The 23,159-nt window shown below is 31.9% G+C and overlaps 1 protein-coding gene across 2 annotated transcripts in view; it reads left to right on the top strand.

Annotated features, from left to right (window-relative positions):
- The first annotated feature begins 7,461 nt into the window (after positions 1-7,461).
- LOC148598563 (von Willebrand factor A domain-containing protein 5A-like) overlaps positions 7,462-23,159 on the top strand; it is a 29,471-nt gene continuing 13,773 nt past the window's right edge. The window contains exons 1-7 of one of the 2 annotated variants that reach the window (XM_088560105.1): positions 7,462-7,913; positions 11,526-11,604; positions 12,932-13,134; positions 13,390-13,609; positions 18,206-18,381; positions 20,296-20,404; positions 21,417-21,521. In XM_088560105.1, coding sequence (XP_088416231.1) covers positions 11,553-11,604; positions 12,932-13,134; positions 13,390-13,609; positions 18,206-18,381; positions 20,296-20,404; positions 21,417-21,521 — 865 coding nt within the window. In that variant the 5' untranslated portion in view covers positions 7,462-7,913; positions 11,526-11,552. The remainder of the gene's footprint in view (positions 7,914-11,525; positions 11,605-12,931; positions 13,135-13,389; positions 13,610-18,205; positions 18,382-20,295; positions 20,405-21,416; positions 21,522-23,159) is intronic. The other variant, XR_015918337.1, reaches the window with a different exon arrangement.

Genomic DNA, 23,159 nt, shown 5'->3' with positions numbered 1-23,159 from the left:
ATATGTGTACCACTATACATGGTGTAAAAGTGCATTGATCATGTCGGCATGTATAACAACCCAAATTTTGGCCTTAAAGCAGCCGGAACTTGAGTAAATTGAACTTCTAGCATCAAATACACATAATATGATGCAACCAATGTGAAAAATCACAAAAATATTGCATTAAAAAAAAAATGTACATTTTAGAGGGGCCTTATTTCCTTCGACAATTGGACATGCGAGTCATGCAATGTACCACTGATGCTAAATTTGCTATAACTTATATATTTTGCAACTAATCATGATGAAACTTTGTAGTTGAAGTCGAAAGAGGTTCCTGTTTACAAGAGTGCAGTTTTTATTGAAAGTGAGCACATTTACTGATCTAATAAAGGTGTTGCCTGGGCACCAGAAATCTTATTTGCTAGTGTTTGTTGGGGGTAATTCGATGTTTATGTTCAAGAAATCAGTAAATCTACATGAAATATGGAGATTTAGGCCCTTTATCCTTTTTTTTCTGAAATTTTAATGGAAAAAAATGGCTACTACGGTATTTTTCATTGATATTGCACTTTTGCTAGGGTGCTAGCTATGAAATATAAACAAGTGTAGAAAATATTGTACAGCTTTAAGTTTTTCTCCTCTATCTATACACTAGGAACATCAATTCAACAAAAAAAAAAAAAAAAAAAAAACATACTTTATGAAGAAGGTTTAGGCAGAAATCTGACAATTTGGTGTAATTTTTATGAATACAGTCAATGAAATATGGCAAAATCAGGGGTTTTCACAGTCTTGTCTTAGGATCTATAAAATCACAGATATGTGTTTTATTGGTCTGAATCTTTTGTATTTGCTAGTAAATGATATAAATAATGCAAACAAAACCTCATATATTCATTCCATTGATATTCATGCATCTAGTGTATGTCACTACATGCACATACCTTGTGATGGCTCAAAAACACCTAATTTTAGAGTACCGCATACACTGTAAGGTTTCAAAAAAGAATTTTTTTGTAGAAAAAGTAGAAAAATACATCTGACTGTCTGCTTATGTACCAGATAAGTTGAGAACCTTACATTATTTTACAATTGTTTCAGATTTTTTAGCACTCAAAACTGAAATAAATGCTAACTTTGAATATCGGACACAATCGCACTTGAACAAGCTCTGTACAGGTCTGGTTTAAATTGATCTGGAGTAATATTTTTACCCTACAGGCCACTTCTTATTGTTTTCAATGTACATTTAATATGTGTAGACCACTTTATATTTGATAATACCCAATTTAAGTCACTGTCAGCATCATGAAATGAGTTTTCATATGTGTACCACTATACATGGTGTAAAAGTGCATTGATCATGTCGGCATGTATAACAACCCAAATTTTGGCCTTAAAGCAGCCGGAACTTGAGTAAATTGAACTTCTAGCATCAAATACACATAATATGATGCAACCAATGTGAAAAATCACAAAAATATTGCATTAAAAAAAAAATGTACATTTTAGAGGGGCCTTATTTCCTTCGACAATTGGACATGCGAGTCATGCAATGTACCACTGATGCTAAATTTGCTATAACTTATATATTTTGCAACTAATCATGATGAAACTTTGTAGTTGAAGTCGAAAGAGGTTCCTGTTTACAAGAGTGCAGTTTTTATTGAAAGTGAGCACATTTACTGATCTAATAAAGGTGTTGCCTGGGCACCAGAAATCTTATTTGCTAGTGTTTGTTGGGGGTAATTCGATGTTTATGTTCAAGAAATCAGTAAATCTACATGAAATATGGAGATTTAGGCCCTTTATCCTTTTTTTTCTGAAATTTTAATGGAAAAAAATGGCTGCTACGGTATTTTTCATTGATATTGCACTTTTGCTAGGGTGCTAGCTATGAAATATAAACAAGTGTAGAAAATATTGTACAGCTTTAAGTTTTTCTCCTCTATCTATACACTAGGAACATCAATTCAACAAAAAAAAACCAAAAAAAAACATACTTTATGAAGAAGGTTTAGGCAGAAATCTGACAATTTGGTGTAATTTTTATGAATACAGTCAATGAAATATGGCAAAATCAGGGGTTTTCACAGTCTTGTCTTAGGATCTATAAAATCACAGATATGTGTTTTATTGGTCTGAATCTTTTGTATTTGCTAGTAAATGATATAAATAATGCAAACAAAACCTCATATATTCATTCCATTGATATTCATGCATCTAGTGTATGTCACTACATGCACATACCTTGTGATGGCTCAAAAACACCTAATTTTAGAGTACCGCATACACTGTAAGGTTTCAAAAAAGAATTTTTTTGTAGAAAAAGTAGAAAAATACATCTGACTGTCTGCTTATGTACCAGATAAGTTGAGAACCTTACATTATTTTACAATTGTTTCAGATTTTTTAGCACTCAAAACTGAAATAAATGCTAACTTTGAATATCGGACACAATCGCACTTGAACAAGCTCTGTACAGGTCTGGTTTAAATTGATCTGGAGTAATATTTTTACCCTACAGGCCACTTCTTATTGTTTTCAATGTACATTTAATATGTGTAGACCACTTTATATTTGATAATACCCAATTTAAGTCACTGTCAGCATCATGAAATGAGTTTTCATATGTGTACCACTATACATGGTGTAAAAGTGCATTGATCATGTCGGCATGTATAACAACCCAAATTTTGGCCTTAAAGCAGCTGGAACTTGAGTAAATTGAACTTCTAGCATCAAATACACATAATATGATGCAACCAATGTGAAAAATCACAAAAATATTGCATTAAAAAAAAAATGTACATTTTAGAGGGGCCCTATTTCCTTCGACAATTGGACATGCGAGTCATGCAATGTACCACTGATGCTAAATTTGCTATAACTTATATATTTTGCAACTAATCATGATGAAACTTTGTAGTTGAAGTCGAAAGAGGTTCCTGTTTACAAGAGTGCAGTTTTTATTGAAAGTGAGCACATTTACTGATCTAATAAAGGTGTTGCCTGGGCACCAGAAATCTTATTTGCTAGTGTTTGTTGGGGGTAATTCGATGTTTATGTTCAAGAAATCAGTAAATCTACATGAAATATGGAGATTTAGGCCCTGTATCCTTTTTTTTCTGAAATTTTAATGGAAAAAAATGGCTGCTACGGTATTTTTCATTGATATTGCACTTTTGCTAGGGTGCTAGCTATGAAATATAAACAAGTGTAGAAAATATTGTACAGCTTTAAGTTTTTCTCCTCTATCTATACACTAGGAACATCAATTCAACAAAAAAAAACCAAAAAAAAACATACTTTATGAAGAAGGTTTAGGCAGAAATCTGACAATTTGGTGTAATTTTTATGAATACAGTCAATGAAATATGGCAAAATCAGGGGTTTTCACAGTCTTGTCTTAGGATCTATAAAATCACAGATATGTGTTTTATTGGTCTGAATCTTTTGTATTTGCTAGTAAATGATATAAATAATGCAAACAAAACCTCATATATTCATTCCATTGATATTCATGCATCTAGTGTATGTCACTACATGCACATACCTTGTGATGGCTCAAAAACACCTAATTTTAGAGTACCGCATACACTGTAAGGTTTCAAAAAAGAATTTTTTTGTAGAAAAAGTAGAAAAATACATCTGACTGTCTGCTTATGTACCAGATAAGTTGAGAACCTTACATTATTTTACAATTGTTTCAGATTTTTTAGCACTCAAAACTGAAATAAATGCTAACTTTGAATATCGGACACAATCGCACTTGAACAAGCTCTGTACAGGTCTGGTTTAAATTGATCTGGAGTGATATTTTTACCCTACAGGCCACTTCTTATTGTTTTCAATGTACATTTAATATGTGTAGACCACTTTATATTTGATTATACCCAATTTAAGTCACTGTCAGCATCATGAAATGAGTTTTCATATGTGTACCACTATACATGGTGTAAAAGTGCATTGATCATGTCGGCATGTATAACAACCCAAATTTTGGCCTTAAAACAGCCGGAACTTGAGTAAATTGAACTTCTAGCATCAAATACACATAATATGATGCAACCAATGTGAAAAATCACAAAAATATTGCATTAAAAAAAAAATGTACATTTTAGAGGGGCCTTATTTCCTTCGACAATTGGACATGCGAGTCATGCAATGTACCACTGATGCTAAATTTGCTATAACTTACATATTTTGCAACTAATCATGATGAAACTTTGTAGTTGAAGTCGAAAGAGGTTCCTGTTTACAAGAGTGCAGTTTTTATTGAAAGTGAGCACATTTACTGATCTAATAAAGGTGTTGCCTGGGCACCAGAAATCTTATTTGCTAGTGTTTGTTGGGGGTAATTCGATGTTTATGTTCAAGAAATCAGTAAATCTACATGAAATATGGAGATTTAGGCCCTGTATCCTTTTTTTTCTGAAATTTTAATGGAAAAAAATGGCTGCTACGGTATTTTTCATTGATATTGCACTTTTGCTAGGGTGCTAGCTATGAAATATAAACAAGTGTAGAAAATATTGTACAGCTTTAAGTTTTTCTCCTCTATCTATACACTAGGAACATCAATTCAACAAAAAAAAACCAAAAAAAAAACATACTTTATGAAGAAGGTTTAGGCAGAAATCTGACAATTTGGTGTAATTTTTATGAATACAGTCAATGAAATATGGCAAAATCAGGGGTTTTCACAGTCTTGTCTTAAGATCTATAAAATCACAGATATGTGTTTTATTGGTCTGAATCTTTTGTATTTGCTAGTAAATGATATAAATAATGCAAACAAAACCTCATATATTCATTCCATTGATATTCATGCATCTAGTGTATGTCACTACATGCACATACCTTGTGATGGCTCAAAAACACCTAATTTTAGAGTACCGCATACACTGTAAGGTTTCAAAAAAGAATTTTTTTGTAGAAAAAGTAGAAAAATACATCTGACTGTCTGCTTATGTACCAGATAAGTTGAGAACCTTACATTATTTTACAATTGTTTCAGATTTTTTAGCACTCAAAACTGAAATAAATGCTAACTTTGAATATCGGACACAATCGCACTTGAACAAGCTCTGTACAGGTCTGGTTTAAATTGATCTGGAGTGATATTTTTACCCTACAGGCCACTTCTTATTGTTTTCAATGTACATTTAATATGTGTAGACCACTTTATATTTGATAATACCCAATTTAAGTCACTGTCAGCATCATGAAATGAGTTTTCATATGTGTACCACTATACATGGTGTAAAAGTGCATTGATCATGTCGGCATGTATAACAACCCAAATTTTGGCCTTAAAGCAGCCGGAACTTGAGTAAATTGAACTTCTAGCATCAAATACACATAATATGATGCAACCAATGTGAAAAATCACAAAAATATTGCATTAAAAAAAAAATGTACATTTTAGAGGGGCCTTATTTCCTTCGACAATTGGACATGCGAGTCATGCAATGTACCACTGATGCTAAATTTGCTATAACTTATATATTTTGCAACTAATCATGATGAAACTTTGTAGTTGAAGTCGAAAGAGGTTCCTGTTTACAAGAGTGCAGTTTTTATTGAAAGTGAGCACATTTACTGATCTAATAAAGGTGTTGCCTGGGCACCAGAAATCTTATTTGCTAGTGTTTGTTGGGGGTAATTCGATGTTTATGTTCAAGAAATCAGTAAATCTACATGAAATACGGAGATTTAGGCCCTTTATTCTTTTTTTTCTGAAATTTTAATGAAAAAAATGGCTGCTACGGTATTTTTTAGTGATATTGCACTTTTGCTAGGGTGTTAGCTATGGAATATAGACCAGTGTGGAAACTATTGTACAGCTTTAAGTTTTTCTCCTCTAACTATACACTAGGAACATCAAATCAACAAAAAAAAGAACATACTTTATGAAGAAGGTTTAGGCAGAAATCTGACAATTTGGTGTAATTTTTATGAACCCAATCAATGAAATATGGCAAAATCAGGGGTTTTCACAGTCTTGTTTTAGGATCTATAAAATCACAGATATGTGTTTTATTGGTCTGAATCTTTTGTATTTGCTAGTAAATGATATAAATAATGTAAACAAAACCTCATATATTCATTCCATTGATATTCATGCATCTAGTGTATGTCACTACATGTATATACCTTGTGATGTCTCAAAAACACCAAATTTTAGAGTAAAGCATACACTGTAAGGTTTCAAAAAAGAGTTTTTTGGTAGAAAAACTGGAAAAATACATCTGACTGTCTGCTTATGTACTTGATAAGCTTAGAACCTTACATTATTTTACAGTTGTTTTAGTTTTTTTAGCATTCAAAACTCAAATAATGGCAAACTTTGAATATCGGACACAATCGCACTTGAACAAGCTCTGTACAGGTCTGGTTTAAATTGATCTGGAGTGATATTTTCAGCCTAGAGGCCACTTCTTATTGTTTTCAATGTACATTTGATATGTGTAGACCACTTTATATTTGATGATGCCCAATTTAAATCATTGTCAGCATCATGAAATGAGTTTTCATATGTGTACCCCTATACATGGTCTAAAAGTGGATTGACGTTGGCCGCTTGTATAAAAACCAATTTTTGGCCTTAAAGCAGCTGGAACTTGAGTAAACTAAATTTCATTGTATCAAATACACATAATATGATGCAATCACTGCAAAAAAAATCACAAAAATATTGCATTTAAGAAAAGAATGTACATTTTAAAGGGGCCTTATTTCCTTCGACCATTGGACATGCGAGTCTTGCAATGTACCACTGATACCTAATTTGCTATAACTTAAATATTTTTCAACTAATCATGATGGAACTTTGTATTACAAGTCAAGAAAGGTTCATTTCATCTTGACATGAGTGCAGTTTTTATTCAAAGTGAGCACATTTACTGATCTAATAGGTACGAGAACACAATTAGTTCCCCTTGGTTTTCGTTGTATAAACGAATATAGTTCCCACTTTGGTAGTATACAAAAAAAAAGTCCAAGTCACCTCAGATTGTTTGCGGTTTTTTGCGTTTATTTTTGTAATTACTCGACGGTTCCTTTCAAAAAGTTGCCATTTTATTCATGTCGTTCTGTACTACGATTCCCTTACAATTTTTTTTCGTTCTTACCTCCGAGAATGAAAAAATTCAAAATTTATTTTTCCTACGAGAATTTTGCATTGAATATATTGTTTATCCGCCATCTTGTTTCTATGGATATTTTGAAATGTTCCCTATTATCTCACAATTGAAGAGCTGAAATACCATGATTTCCCGCCATATTTCTGCTCTTTACCTTTTATAAAAGACAAAACCAGAAGTTCCGAATGAAAATGCTGCAACTGGTACTGAATGAGAGTCTTACCACATAAAGTAATAAATTAGCAGGGAACCAGAAATATGGCGGGGAAATCATGGTATTTCAGCTCTTCAATTGTGAGATAATAGGGAACATTTCAAAATATCCATAGAAACAAGATGGCGGATAAACAATACATTCAATGCGAAATTCTCGTAGGAAAAATAAATTTTGAATTTTTTCAATCTCGGAGATAAGAACGAAAAATAATTGTAAGGGAATCGTAGTACAGAACGACATGATTGAAATGGCAACTTTTTGAAAGGAACCGTCGAGTAATTATAAAAATAAACCCAAAAAACCGCAAACAATCTGAGGTGACTTGGAGTTTTTTTTTTTTTTATAATTGTGGTCTCGTGCCTGCACGCTTCGATTCATTCCCCAAAGGAAACGTAAACAATGTGGAGCTCCAATGTGACAAGGAAACAGGAAGATAACCGGACGTACAAAAGGAAATCCCCTTACCCAAGTAAAAAAACAATAACACGCATTATCATCATCATTCAACAAGAAGTGTGGAACTTCCAGCATATTTTAGTGACTACGTAGTTAAACTGTTGAAGGTTTGTCTTATTGTTTTTTGTGGAAATATTTAATTTTGGGTTAATGATCATTTTTGTATGGGAAACCCCTTCCGGGTAGTTATCTTGACTGATAATTAAGCAAAGTTTTTTTGAATGATACATCTGCTGTTTACATGAAATATTTACCGGCCACTAGTAGACTGTACATGTAATATCGAGTAGGCATTGCCTAAATCAGCAAGCACCGTGAGCTTTACCGTACGTACTGTCTGTGCGAGACTCCTGAATATAATAATGGACATAACATGGGGTGGTGGTTGGATATTTTTTTTTCATATTTAAGTAGCAAGCGAAATTAATATTTTTATTTGAAAGTCTTCCCTGTTAAATAATTGGATAGTTTTTTCCAAAATCCCAACCCCATACCCCTTTTCCCCTCACTTTCAAAATGGTCGATAACTTTATAGCACTTCACAATACATTACATCTTTTAACCTGAAGGGCATCTCTAGCAACACCCTTTTCAGTTTTGGCCGGTCAGATCAACCTGTACAGATACCGAAAATATTACTGTTCTCCACGGATGATGGGAATATTTTACACATACATGTATGATGTAACGTACATGTAAACAAATTTCAGATGCAACTGACAGCTGCAAATCTGAGTTGCAATGATTAGAAAAGCTCAAATTTGATTTGGATAATATACTCAGAGTTATATTTTTTTCCAAGGCGGGTTAGGTTCTTGACAACAGCAACAGTGGAACGGCGGGGATACACGTACGTTCATCCACCATGTGTTCCCCAGACATTTTAAAAGCATATTCACTTCTTTTAATAAGGACAAAAATAGAGAAAAAACTTGAAAACTATCAGAATATATTTTTACTGAATTGTAATCTTTACCTATATGTTTTTATTGGTTTGATTTAAGGAAGCAATGAATTTTCTCTGTAAGGACAGTCACTTTTTGTTGCTTTCAGGACATGACTTTTTTTCGTTACTATATTGGGGAAACATAAATGAAACTTTAAATAGTACATTAAATATCCGTAGAGCTAACACTGATTTGCGGTGCTCGCTACTAAATGTACATGCATATGCATTGTTCATTGGGAACCAAGTTGGTTTGCATACAAAAGTGAGTTGTTTTCCCTTGATATAAAATATGTTCCGCTAGTTTATGAAAAGAAACTAATTTTAATGTGAAAAATGTCCTGATCTATTGTATATGGATCATTTGGAACTTATTTTCTTTGCCTTGAGGAAAAAGAATATCAAAATTTCATAAAATATTTTGAAGTAATTTAGCAATTTTATCTAATGCAAAACTGCCTCATTTGTCTAAAAAAGTTAATGTTGCATTTTTATATGAAAAATGTCAATTTTGATTATACGTTATACATTTCCACTTTTCTAGGGGAATAAAAATATTAAATTAGCATAATGTTGGAGTGATATATACACAGGTTTTAGATAATAAATATTTTTGACTCAAAAATTCTTTATTACTTATAAACTGACTATATTTTACCCTAATTTCATGAAATTTAAGTATTTTCATACTCCCAACCAATGCAAATGTATTCGCAAATGTACATTGTATAATAAAAATGAACACTTTTCATATAAAAAATCAATATTTGTTTGTTTAAACAAATTAGATGCATGGTATCGCATTACTTAAAATAGCTTTATTACTTCAAAATAGAGAAATGTATATTTTACCAAACATTATGAAATTTTGCTTTTTTTCCCTGGAACAAAGAAAATCCATGGTCCATATAACACAAAAAACAATATTTTTTCACAAAAAATGCAACAATCACTCTTTTTTTCATATTCAAAGGAATAAGATGGTATTGCATCAAGTCAAACATATTTTATGACCAAAAAATGAGTATAAATTTTCAATATCATTATACTTCCAGAGTCCAGACCATTGAAAATGTTTTCGCAATGTACATGTATCATGTATGATAAAAATAAACATTATTTTATATCATACATATATGAGCACTATAAAATGTACAAATGTATATATCACTTATGTGTTTATTTAAGTATAATACACAATTATTTAAAACTACATGTACGATGTTAGCAATCATCATAATATGGTGATTCAGAACAGACATACATGCACGCAATCTATTATATTAGTTTCATTTCTCAAGTTGAATTCTGAAATTTACCAATATAACAGAGATGAATAATTAGGCGAACACGATCATTCAAGTTTTGTGCTTCATGCATTGTGTTTCATGTGCGAGTTATTGGGAATGTTACACGCTTCAGGGGGTGTTGCATCACACATAGTCATTGACGAACATCCAACCAGACTTTAAAGTCTTCAGAGTATAGTTTTTATACCCCACTTCATGTTCCATTAATGCTTTTAGTATTCAGTTGTATTATGGAATGGTGTGATTGCCCTAGTCATCACTCGTACACACTTACTTAATTTGTGTATGCTACATGTACAGTACATGTACAAAATGTACTTACATTTATTTATTGTTTTAGTAGATTACCTGTTGTTTTCTTTGAAGGATATTCATCAATTTTATACACCCACCTCATAAACACCCCCCCCCCCCCCCAAAAAAAAAAAAAAGAAAGTAACAGTCAAATCTGTGACCTTCAAAGGGAGAGTAAAATCGTGATCGGGTGCGGTCTTTATATATTGAGGTGACATGGAATGCACTACAGTGGAATATATTGATAAGGTTGAATACTAGTGGTTTAGGCGAAAAATAATAATAGTGTTATGTCCTGCTACCAGCAAGAAAAAATAAATAGGGTAGGTAGGTAGGAAATTTCTTTTAATTTTCAAAAACATTTTATATTGAATTAATGGGAAAACAATCTTTTAAGGAAGCTTTAGCCAATATATCCATACAATGTTTAGGGCAGGCACAAACAAAAAATAGGGTAGGTACAGTACTGTTACTGTACACACAGAGACGGGGATTCTCTTACTTTTATTTTTGGTGTCCAGTAGATCACAGAGTTTTTTAGAGTCCACTTCTAAAATCCTCCAAGTAATTTCTCCCATCTGGGAGTATTTCAGTCGCTCCAGGTATTTTATTACCTTGTGTATTGTAATAATGTTCACCTATCAGGTAAGACAGGATGTAGGTAGTACTTCAAAGGATAATCAGGGCAATAAAAAATTCCTAGCTGTGAGTATTTAATTGCCTTTTGGAGGAAGTACACCAAGATCACTGGAATGATTTTTATGGCATTTTTTTGTGAATTTACTGGAATCTCTCCGAAAAGTCACTCTAAAATTGAATTGAATCCATACTCTCTGAGTGTACTGTAGGGTAGCAAGAAACAGATATTTTATTTTTTGTTTGGCCTAAAACAGATTTGGCTGTAGTCTAGAATAGGGTAGAGACAAACAGTCTCTTTGGTTTAAAAATAGAAGTAATCAGACAGATCCAGGATTTCAGGATATAGATGGGCATAATGTTACAAAAGCGTTCTACCTACATGTACACAAAGACAAAATCTTTCTTGTCTGTTTCACTTGAATCAAATTTCCCTGACACAGTGCTATAAGTGAAATATTTTAAACAACAAAATAAACAATGTACATTTGAAATCTTGAGTGATGAACATATATTTTTTCTGGTTTAATTAGGTTACAATTTATAACAAATAGTCCACAATGCCAAACAAGGAAACATTTGGCCTTTTGGTAGAAGGCAGAAATACAACAGGTAAACTTTATGATATTTAATTATAATCATGATAAATACATGTACATGTACATTGTACATTAGATAAAAGGAATGATAATAATTAGATGTTTTAATGGATACAGAATATATCTTTTGTGGTCACTTCCCTTTAAGTATCAGTTTTTATATATAAATATTAGACAGGAGGTGATTCATGCATGTCAAAAACCCACCAAACTCACTTTTATTTCTTGTTCAGAAACAGTTCCTGATCACATTGCTACATGTAGTCTTAGTTTTTCATTTTTTTCTCTTTTGAGATAAAAAATATATAGATTATAGATAAATTGTAACTTTGCAGGAATTATTGTTCTTGATGTTGTTTTATTTGGTTGATTTTAGTGGGAGATTAATGTATGATTTTCTCAAAAATACAGCCCTCAATATGGGAAGGACAAATGTTTTGTAAAAATATAGTATATATAGATTGAAAAAGCATTATTATAGACTCCATGCAATGAAGTTGTGAAGGGTATAATGTTTTTGACCCGCCCATCAGTCCGTCTGTCAGTCCATCGTCAGCTTTCCTGACTTTTTTCTAAACTCTTGCAGATATTGACATGATAATTGGTATATAAGTTCACCATGATAAGTTACAAGACAAGTTTGCAGTCAGGTTCTGCTCCAATGATTTTTACCAAAATTACGGGTCTTGAACTTAGCTAAATTCACAGGAATAACTGTTTTTCTGACTTTTTTTTTCTTAAACACTTGCAGATTATGACATAGTTTAACTAAAACTCAAAGAAATCATGGTTTAGAGTTTGAAGCAACCGTTTTGAGTAACATAATTTAGTTAAAAGGTAAAGGTCTAAAGCCTAAACTTTTTAACACTATTATTTTTATTGGGGTCTTTCTACATGTAGTTCTCTTAAGAACAAACTTACTTGTGTAGTTCCAACATGGGGGTGCGTGGGATATGTGAGTGCGCTCACTAAGGTTCTTTAATTAGTTTGGTGGGTTTTTCTTCCCCATGAATCATTTTAATATGCACAGTGTCTGAACTGTAAATGGATTGAAGGACCAGCAACCCTCTCTCACAATATTTTAGAAATGCGTGAGGCCATGGTAGGTCCTGTCACTTCCTCTTATGTAGAGCATCTTTTTCAGACATCTTGTTTAAATTGTACAGAGAATGATATACATGTACATTTTAGATGAATCTTATTTTAAATCATGAATGTAACTTTAACTGACAAAATGACAATAATTTATATGAGAAATATATTCAAAGTGCCTAACCTACTGCCCTATTCTTACAAGGACTGACACATATAGTTTGTTTTATGCACGTTATAATTTGTAGTTCCTCTGACTGAGTCAAAGGTAGAAGTTTCTATACAGGGATTTATTGCCAGTGTTGAGAGCACATTAGTGTACAGAAATGATACATCAGAAGTTTTGCAAACCAGTTATGTCTTCCCTATGGATGATATGTCAGCTGTTTACAGTTTTGAAGCCAATGTTAACAATAAACATATTGTTGCTGAGTGTCAAGAAAAAGAACAGGTACATGTATTATAAATCATGTGTTAGTACATGTATGATAAAAAAAGAAATAAATAAAAAAAAAACAAAAAAATAAAAAAAAAACAAAAAAACAAAAAAACAAAAAAAAAACAAACACACTCAGAACAGCAACAGTTTGTTCATTCAACCCTGATGTCAACTAAGAATAATACATTTTAAGAAATATTCTTTTTGATAATAATGAATTTAAACCAGATTTTTAAAACTTGTTTATTTATATTGTCCTTTTTTCAGGCGAGAAAAACATATAAAGATGCCATTCACCATGGTCATACAGCAATGCTTTTATCTGAGGATGATATGGTGGGAGATATCTTTGAATGTAAACTTGGCAACTTACCAGCTGGAGAGAAGGCAGTGTTGACAATGTCATATATTGTGGAGCTGAGTATCGAGACAGAGGGAAAAATGAGGTTTATGTTACCTGCTGTTCTAATTCCACGATATTCTCCAGGTTAGTTATCATGTGGTTAATAAGGTAAATAGGCCTGGCATTAAATACTAGTCTATTGAAATATATAAAAAAACACCTATCTGACAATATCTTTCCACTCAGTGAGATAATCTCTTCTTAAAACAATCTTTTTTTTTACAACTGCAAACACTTTATTTGGCTGTATAATGGTATCATTCTGTCGTCGTCGGTAGCTTGGTCGTCGTTTTCATTGTTGTCCTTTAACTTAAGTTTATTTGTAATAGCTTCAGTAAAACTTATTCGTTCTTTTCGAAATGTTCACACATTTTTTTCCTATGGACACGGCAGAGGGCATTGTAGTTTTTGGAAGTTGACGCACGTTAACTTTAGTTTGTTTACAATTACTTTAGTAATCCAATATTTTTTTATATTCTGAGACATTATTTGTATAGATGTGGCAAAGGGTCCTATAGGTTTTGAAGGTTTCTGCACCATGCCTTTTAGAAATATGGGACTATCAGGGCAAAAATGGGTGTTATCATCAGAATTGATATAATGGGCATATTAGACCTTCACGGTCTAAATACCTTATGAAACCGGTCCATCACTGGAACTTCCCTACTATTTATGAATACAACACAAAAATATAGTCCACATGTTAATCTCTTTTATATCATTCAATACATGTACAGATGCGATCACTCCTAACCTCTCTTAAATTCTGTCAGAATCTGTCAGGAGTTCTGTTCTACGACAACAGATAGAACAGAAATCCTAACAGATCCTGACAGGGTCTGAGAGAGGCTGTCCTAGGTCAGGACACATTTTGCCTAAACTGTCCTGGGTCGTGACAAAGAAAATACGAAAAGCTGTTCTAAACTGTCATACCTCTGGACAGTTCCTGGCACTAAATCTATCTATTCTACATGATGTAATTTAGAACAGGAAATCTGCGATTAATAAGTGAAACCTTGTGACTAATATAAATAAGCTAACCCGATTAGGAAAGAAATCTTGATTTAAAAATTTACATTGAATTTGCAAATATATATATATAGAGCTCGTCGTGATCATCATCTAACAAACACTTGATCGTTGTTTATGTTCCAATTTCCGTCGACCACGGTCCGGTCTATCATCGTTCAAATTTTATCATTGTTTACATGCTTGTAGATGTTTGGTAATTCTCACGAAGTTCAAAATTGACAAGTACTTTTTGAGTAAAAGCTACTTTCTATAACATAAGTATCACATATCTTTCTAAAAAATGTTAAAATTAATTTTAGCATTAAATGGGTGACTTATACCTAAATGTTTCGGTCAAAATTCTTTAAATTTTATTGCCACTTTTATCAAACGAATATGAGTGTGAACACCACAAATTTCCATACATTATCTTTTATGTAGAAAATGTAGAAATTAAAAATGTTAGTTTCATATTGGTGACTATGGCATCTTTATTTCAGTAAAACTTTTGCAAAATGTATGAGTGCAAGCAGTTTTATTTTTGATAAGGGTCTAACACTATTGACTAATATACAACTATCATTTGTGTGACTCTGTCACATATATTTCTGTTAAAATTCTTCAAAAATGTCATATTCCAGCATATGTATGAGTGCCCACACTTTTAATTTCTGTGAGGGTCTAAAATTAATGACTAAAATACTATTTTTTCAATATAACTATTATATAGGGGCTGTGACACATTAATTTAAGTCAAAATTCTTCAAAACTGTCATATTCTTGCAAAATATATGAGTGGGCACACTTTTAATTTGCTTGACAGTATAAAATTATTGACTAAAATGCTTTTTTTTCAATATAACTATTATATAATGGCTGTGACATAATGATTTGAGTCAATATTCTTCAAAAATGTCATATTCTTGCAAAATGTGTAAGTGGAAGTGCTTTAAATTTCCATCAGGGTCTAAAATTAATCATTAAAATATAAATTACTCTCAATATAACTATCATGTGGTGGCTGTGACACATTAATTTGAGTCAAAGTTCTTCAAAAATATCATATTCTTCCAAAAAATATGAGTGCAAACACATTTATTTTCCATGAGGGTCTAAAATTAATGAATAAAATGCTAAGTTTTTCAATATTATTATAGTGGCTGTAACATATTAATTTGTGTCAAAATTCTTCAATGTCATATTTTTGCAAAATATGTAAGTGTGCACACTTTTAATTTGCTTGACGGTATAAAATAAATGACTAAAGTGCTAAATTTTTCAATATTAATATCATGTGGTGGCTGTGACACATTAATTTGAATCAAAATTCTTCAAAAATGTCATATTTGTGCAAAATGTATGTGTGCACACACTTTTAATTTCCGTGAGGGTCTAAAATTAATGAATAAAATGCTAAATGTTTCAATATAACTATCATGTTACACATTTGTTGAAGTAACAATTCTTTAAAAATGTCATAGTTCTTTCAAAATATCATATATTCTTGCAAAATGTATGAACGCTAGCACTTTTGATTTCCATGAGAGTACAAAATTATTGACTAACATACTATTTTCCATGTGGATGACTGCGACTAATATATTTCAATCAAAATTCTTCAAAAATGTATATATACATACATGTAGTCAAAATTCTTCAAAATGTCATATTCTTTCAAAGTGTATGAGTATGAACACTTTAAAGTTCCATAAAGGTCTAAAATTTCTGTATTAATTGTTTAAAATTGTCAGGGGCGTAACAAGTACGGCAGGCAATATTTTTGTTGATACTACATGCCATACATAAAAGTCGGGTAAAAATTGAAAAAAAAATCAAGTTTAAACATAGCAAGGCTTCCTTCCCGTCGTACGAATCAGGATTTGGGTGCTACGCCTTTTTTTTTCGTAATCACGTACTTGTACTGTATGTAATTCAGCCAGAGAAGTATTCCTGGGCTAATGACTGTCAGAATCTCTAATCTTCTAATCCACGTATCTGTTCTACCTAGAACAGTTCCTGACAGGAGGGTGTCGGGACCAATGACAGAGCTTGTCCAATGTCCTGACAGACCCTGACAAGGTTTGTCGCGGGTCAGAACAGTTTCCCACAGTTTAGAACTGTTCTTTGACAGCGAATCCTGACAGGTTCGATGAAAGGTTAGAAGTGATCGCATCTGTAACTCTTTTATAAGAAGTAAATATGATTCTTGCAATTTATCTGCTCAATAATATTCTATTATTTATGCAAAACAAATTAAGATCTAGTTTTTATATCAACTCAAGATTTGAGGGACTCTTTTTTGGCCTTGAAAGATATTTAGTAATAAATTTACATTAGGGAATTATTTCATGTAGTAATGTGTGTGGAAGATTAAAGTGTTTTACATATTTTCATTTTAACATACTTATAAGTCAAAAAAGCCATCCCATCATTACTTTTGCACCATTTATAAACAGGAAGTGAAGCGCAGTGATTTTAAGTAAATTTGGCAGGAAAATTCAAATTGATAAAGGTGTCTAGTTTTTTTTTAAAAATTGTGTAAAGGAAATTATTTTCTTAAGCAGATATTGATATAAGTATAATTGTTATGTAGGATAAATACTCTGTTACATATAGCTTTTGAATGCATGCACATTAACTTTTTGATAGATTTAAAATAGGAAAAGAGGTCAAATGGAACAAAATATGAAAATGTGCGTGAAGTTGGATCAGTAGTATAGATTGACTTTCAGTTTACACACATATAATAAATGACTGGTCTTAATAGTATTTAAAATGCAATTTATGATCAAATTTTTATTTAACATCATATACATTTTGAAATTTTTTTCATGCTACAATTTTCACAAGAATAAAAACCGCCAGTGAACTTTGATTATGATTCAGGTGTCAATCTGTTAATTTTGGAATTGGGCATTAGTTTTTTTTTTTTCAGGGTAAGCTCATCTTTAACTGTTTTAGAGTTTAAAAGGGATACAGGATTGGGTAACACCTATATAAACAGCTTTTAATTTTTTGTCAGATTTTAATTTAAACAAAAATAAATTGAATTTCTTAGGAAAATCCCGGCTTGCATTTTTATACCCCTGCTAACAAAGTATTTAGGTATTCACATTTAGGCCTTGTTTGGGATTTGACATATATTTCCATAAGAATGATTAAAACTTATATTGCTAAAACAAAATGGCACTTGTTTTCTTTATGTCAGGATTTTGAAGATATTTATTGATGTTGAAATCACACAACCAAAATGGTTTTCCTGGTTATATTTCACCGTTGTCTGATTCTTATAGAGACTGATACTAAAAAAGACAGATCAACATAAATACTAGGCTAATGATGATACACCTCATTTTTTATAACAGTGATGATTATATATACAGCATGGACCATTAATTAAATTATTCCATAAGGGGTCATACTATAGGAATAAATGGCATTTTGTTTTAGAGAGTGACTTTATCACTGTTCGTATCAGATCAGCCGGCTAGGGTAATCCCTGATATCAACCGTCACTATCTTAAACAAAATGCCATTTATTCCTTTTATCACAGTTGGTTCATTTGAAATTACCAATATGTTTTTAGTATCATGACAGTAGCCTGAAATAAAATATATCTGTCGGTAAAACAATTAAAAAACAATAAAGTTGTCGATGATATGTTATAGATATTGGTTGTTACAAAGATCCTGGTCATGAGCCAACACAAGATCAAATTGACATTGAAAAACCCCAGTTGCTGACCTTCAGTGCTAACGTTCAAGGTCATCACAAGATTTTATCTGTAACAAGCACCAATGATATCATCAATGTTGACATTGGGATAGATAAGCAAACTGCAACAGTAAGTGAATATACATTTAGTTTTTTATTTGACAAGAAAGTGTGGAGATTGTCTGATAATGGGTACTTCAAAGGTAATGTGAGGTATTGCCATCACTTGGGACCTGTTGTCTTCCTTGTCTATCGTCATTTACAATTTTTGAAAACTTTTCTTATCTGACTCTGACTTTGGTTAGAATCAAACTTGGTATGAATGTTTCTTGTGGTATCCTGCATAAAATTATTGTTAGGATTTTTGATATATTGAAAAACATAACCGCCGATACACAAAAATAGAAAATAGGGGTCAGACAGAAGCTTTTTTGAATATATTATCTCTAAAACCTTTAGGTTTAGCCAAATTCTGACAATTTTAAATGTGTCATGCATGACGAGATCTATGTGTAATTAAGTTTTCATTTAAATCTGTTAAGCCATGTTGGCAAAACTTCCTTTTTTTCTTTTTTTTTTTTTTTTTTGCTCTCTTTAATATTTTTCCCTCATGATTTCTCTGACAGTACCTGACCAAATGGAAATAAATTTTGTATGAATGTTCCTTAGGGTAGTCTGCATAGAAACGTTGTGGGAACTTTTTTATGACAGAAATATTGCCAGCATTACTAAATATAGAATAAAGGGATCAGACATAATTTTTTCTCATATACATGTGTACCTCCAAAACCGTTAGGTTTAGCCAAATTCTTTCATTTGCCGAATGTTTTTTTTCTACTCAAGAGTCTGCATTGGATCAAAGATGTTGGACAACTCAATAGTAGACTTATTGCCCTTGAAAGGTGAAAAATAAAGTTTTTTTCTTCAGTTTTTAGCCAATATCTTGAAACTATGATAGATAGAAAGAAACTTTCAATAGCTGAAATTATCCTTCTGATAAGGTTTACCAAAGTCTGCATTGGATCAAAGATGCCGGACATCTCCTAGTTAGAGTTGTTGGCCTTAAGAGGTAAAAAATGATGTTTTTAGCAGTTTTCGGCCAACATCTGGAAAACTATAATACTGGTAGATAGATAGAAACTTTAATTGATGAACTAATACTTATGATAGTCCCTCCTAAGTTTTCGTTTGAGTCAAAATAGTCAAACAACTCCTTGTTACAGTTATTGCCATTGAAAGGCAGAAATTGAACCTGGTGAGCAATTCAAGCTCCTGGGAGCCTATTGTTTTTTTTTTGGACAAATTACTTGTGGAGCTTATGTGATTATGTGTACTCTGTATCAAGTATGAATAGCTGAAAATAGCTTCTAAATTAAATGTCCTTATAAAATGCTGAAACATTATAACATATTCAAAGTAGTGCCATTAAGGAAAAGCAAAAAGAGTGCTACCATTTTTAGGTGAGCTATTGCCATCATGTCTGTCGGTGTCTATGTTATTTACATTTTTCAAAACTCTTCTCCTCTGATACTACTTTACCAATTACAACCTATCTTGGTATTACTGTTTCTTAGGGTATTCTGGTAATGCTAATGTTATCGCATGCAACGTCGTGTGGAGCAAATCCGGTTTGTCTAGCAATGTAAAAGGTTGCATTGGCGTGACAGTCCATGTGATTTTATAAATATGGAGTTTGGGTGTACAAATCTTTGTATTCATTTGATTAGAAGCATTGATGATGATATTTGTGTTTATTTATTATATTAACCTTTTCTCAAGTGATTGCTGAGCAGTAAATAATATATTAGATTGTACATGAAATCGCTAACGTCGATATCTGGAATCACCCTTTTTGTGTTTATACACTAGACAGGTGGCATATTTGATACTGGGAGCAAGCCCCGGTGGTCTTATTTCTTCATTTGAAACTTAATCATTTTCAGCTACAGGGAGTGTGACTTTTTTGTCATTATACATGCTACATGTACATTTGTACATCTCTATGTTTTGCTGCTATTATTTGTGAATCAAAAACTTTTTTCAGATAAAGTTGGTAGAGACTTTCAAATTTGAACATGACCTAACTTTTGATGTTGTCTACCAGGGCCTCAGTGGGCCTGAAATTCTCCTGGAGCTTGGTAACAAAGAGAAAGGTTAGTAAAATTTAGTATAAATTCAGGGTTTTCTTTGGAAAAAAGGTAAAATTAGGATAAAATTACTCCTGCAAAGTTTTCGCTGACAACTAACACATAATTTTTCATTTTTTTAAATTTGGAATATGATATTCATATGATTAACTGCACCCTTCTCTAACAGACCCATTTCTAGTTTCTAGAACTTTTAATTTATTTAAGGAATAAGAATTGTTGGGTCAGCATGTGTGTAAAAATATTACACACATCTGGTTCATATGAAGTTAACACTTGCGTTGTTTTTATTAAAATGGACTTAAGTAGAATGGGTCAAGTTTGTGTCTATAATTTGAACAGTCCATTGTTAGCTTCATTGGTACTACTATCAGAAAAGAAATATTTTCTGTGTTTTCCCGATTATTCACCAACAAGCACATGTTCTAGAGACACTAGAAAAAGAAACAAAACATCAAAATTTAAGGAATGACTGTTATTTTTTCTGTCTATGAAGAAATAGACTTAATCACGTGGTGCACACTACATAATCTGCGTAAGATGATAATCATTTCTTTCTATCCAATCAGAAACCGTGTTACTTTTGAAATAAAGCTATTGCAGTATAAACAAACTGAAGTCATTTTTTTTCATTTTAGTGTGTTTTAAATATTTTATGCTAATGGAATAAACATTGATTTCTGGAATTGTGTATGTTCCTTTACAGGATAATTAACTGAATATGTCACTTCCAACGGAAAGATATTGAGACGTTCATATTTTGACAAAGTGTCTAAATACATATACATATATATCAGCAAGGTCAGTTTTCTTTAATATCCACATGCATTTGGCCAGGTTCGAGTGTTTTTAGCCAACCAATAAGAATTGAAATGAAAAGAAAACCCTTATACCACCAGAATGCATTGAAAAAATAGAATTGGAAAAGAAAAGTAAACTCAACATAAATCAGATTTCTGAAGTAAAAAACTCTTCCATATTTTGATGAACTGATTTATTTTATATGTTTTAATTGCAGATGGTTTGCTGAAAGAAGATTTGCTTATGTTGAATTTTGTTCCTGATTTCAAACCTGACGGAGATGTCGGAAAGAGAGAATTCATATTTGTTATTGATAGATCAGGTAACTAATCGGTCAGTGGTTGATCCAGGGTGGGATTTGGAGGTTGAACCCCATGTTTTGTGGGGATGTTATGATAGTTTGGGCCTCTAAATTTTCACCCTCCCCTGTTATAAATTTCTGGATATATGAGTTTTGTTAAACTCTGCTGATTTAAGGAATTTTTGTCCAGACATGAACTTAAGAAAATGTAGGGCCTTTCCTTATCTTTTTGGTTTCATTCATGTACTTTATTTGGTAAATGGGATACTTTATGTTTTTAATTTGGTCTTTGAGACAGAGTTCTGTCTGTTTCACCTATTGCTGATAAAAAATTAGGCAATGGGCTATAGTTATAGATTTGAAATATCATTAAAAAATCACTGCTCTGGCCTTATTTGTGAAAACACAAATTTTTTATGTCATATGATTGCATGGTGCTCTTTTCGATGTCATCTTTAGTGTAATTGTCCTTAGACATTTAAATTTCATGTGCAAACTCAAGTATAAGTCTGTATACTATTTTATAGAAGGGTTCCGTACTACCAAAGGAAGTTTAGTTAATGGTCCGAACTATTTTGGAACTAGAAGTCAAAAAGGGACTACAGCAAACATTTCACAGAACTATATAATTACTGTTAAATCATATGGACTTTTATGATATTGTTCCACAATTTTCATGCTTGTATTGATTTCATGTGTTGTCTTTTAGGAATTAGTGGCCATAGACATGTCTGGTCAACTAATTGGCTGTATATGTATAGATCTCTTGAAAATTATAGAACAAGTTTTCATTTCTCCAAAACTAATTTATTCTACTTTACTGATTTTTGTAGCAATACAAAGCAAACACTTCCTGTAATATAATGCAAACGATGTCAATGTAATTATTCCTTGTAGTTTAAGGTGAAGGCAGTGCCTATTTCGGTTGCTACTGATTTAACCCTAAAAACAATATTTTGAAATTGTTTAATTCATCTTATATAGTATTGATATGAAAGCAAACAAACATTGTGGTTGTATATTGATATGGCGCTATCTTGGTCAACATCATCCATGTAATAGTCCGTTGAGACTCATTTTTTTGTGTGAAAATTTGAGTATCAGTTAGCTGATCTTCATAAAATATTACAACGTTTTAAAACACAACAGAAAGTTTGTTATCAGTGTTTCTAGTTATGGCTTCTACCATTTTAGAATTAGGGGATAAAAAGGGACCAAAAACAATTATTTCATATAATTTAACTAAGTAACTCGAGTAAAAGCATAGGAATATCTATGTTCTTATTCCAATATTTTCTGTTCCTCAATAGTTTGACTTGGAATGATTTTCGGGTAAAGAATTAATTTTTACAGATATTAGGTGTAAAAAAGGGGGACCAGAGAAACATGCATTTTCCTGATGTCCAGACGATAATTTGACTTTTAGACACACCACAAGTTGCCATATCCTCATGGTGTTGAAAGACAAAGCTGTGTCGTGTATCCATACTTGCCCAAATAGTTCAGGATTTGACCTCTTATTACACACCAATATCTTAAAGGACATACATGTACGGTACATATATTTGTTTGCCATAAATTGGGTTTAATTTGTATGTTTATATATCTGCTTCAACATTTGTTCATATTTAAGACTTGAAATGATAAAAGAAAGATAAC

This window comes from Perna viridis, chromosome 14 (genome assembly GCF_037379345.1).
Source record: "Perna viridis isolate PV_CMFRI_1.1 ecotype Kerala chromosome 14, ASM3737934v1, whole genome shotgun sequence".
Lineage (NCBI taxonomy): Eukaryota > Metazoa > Mollusca > Bivalvia > Mytilida > Mytilidae > Perna > Perna viridis.
The sequence above is the reverse complement of the archived record's forward strand: the minus strand, read 5'-3'. Positions and strand labels throughout refer to the sequence as shown.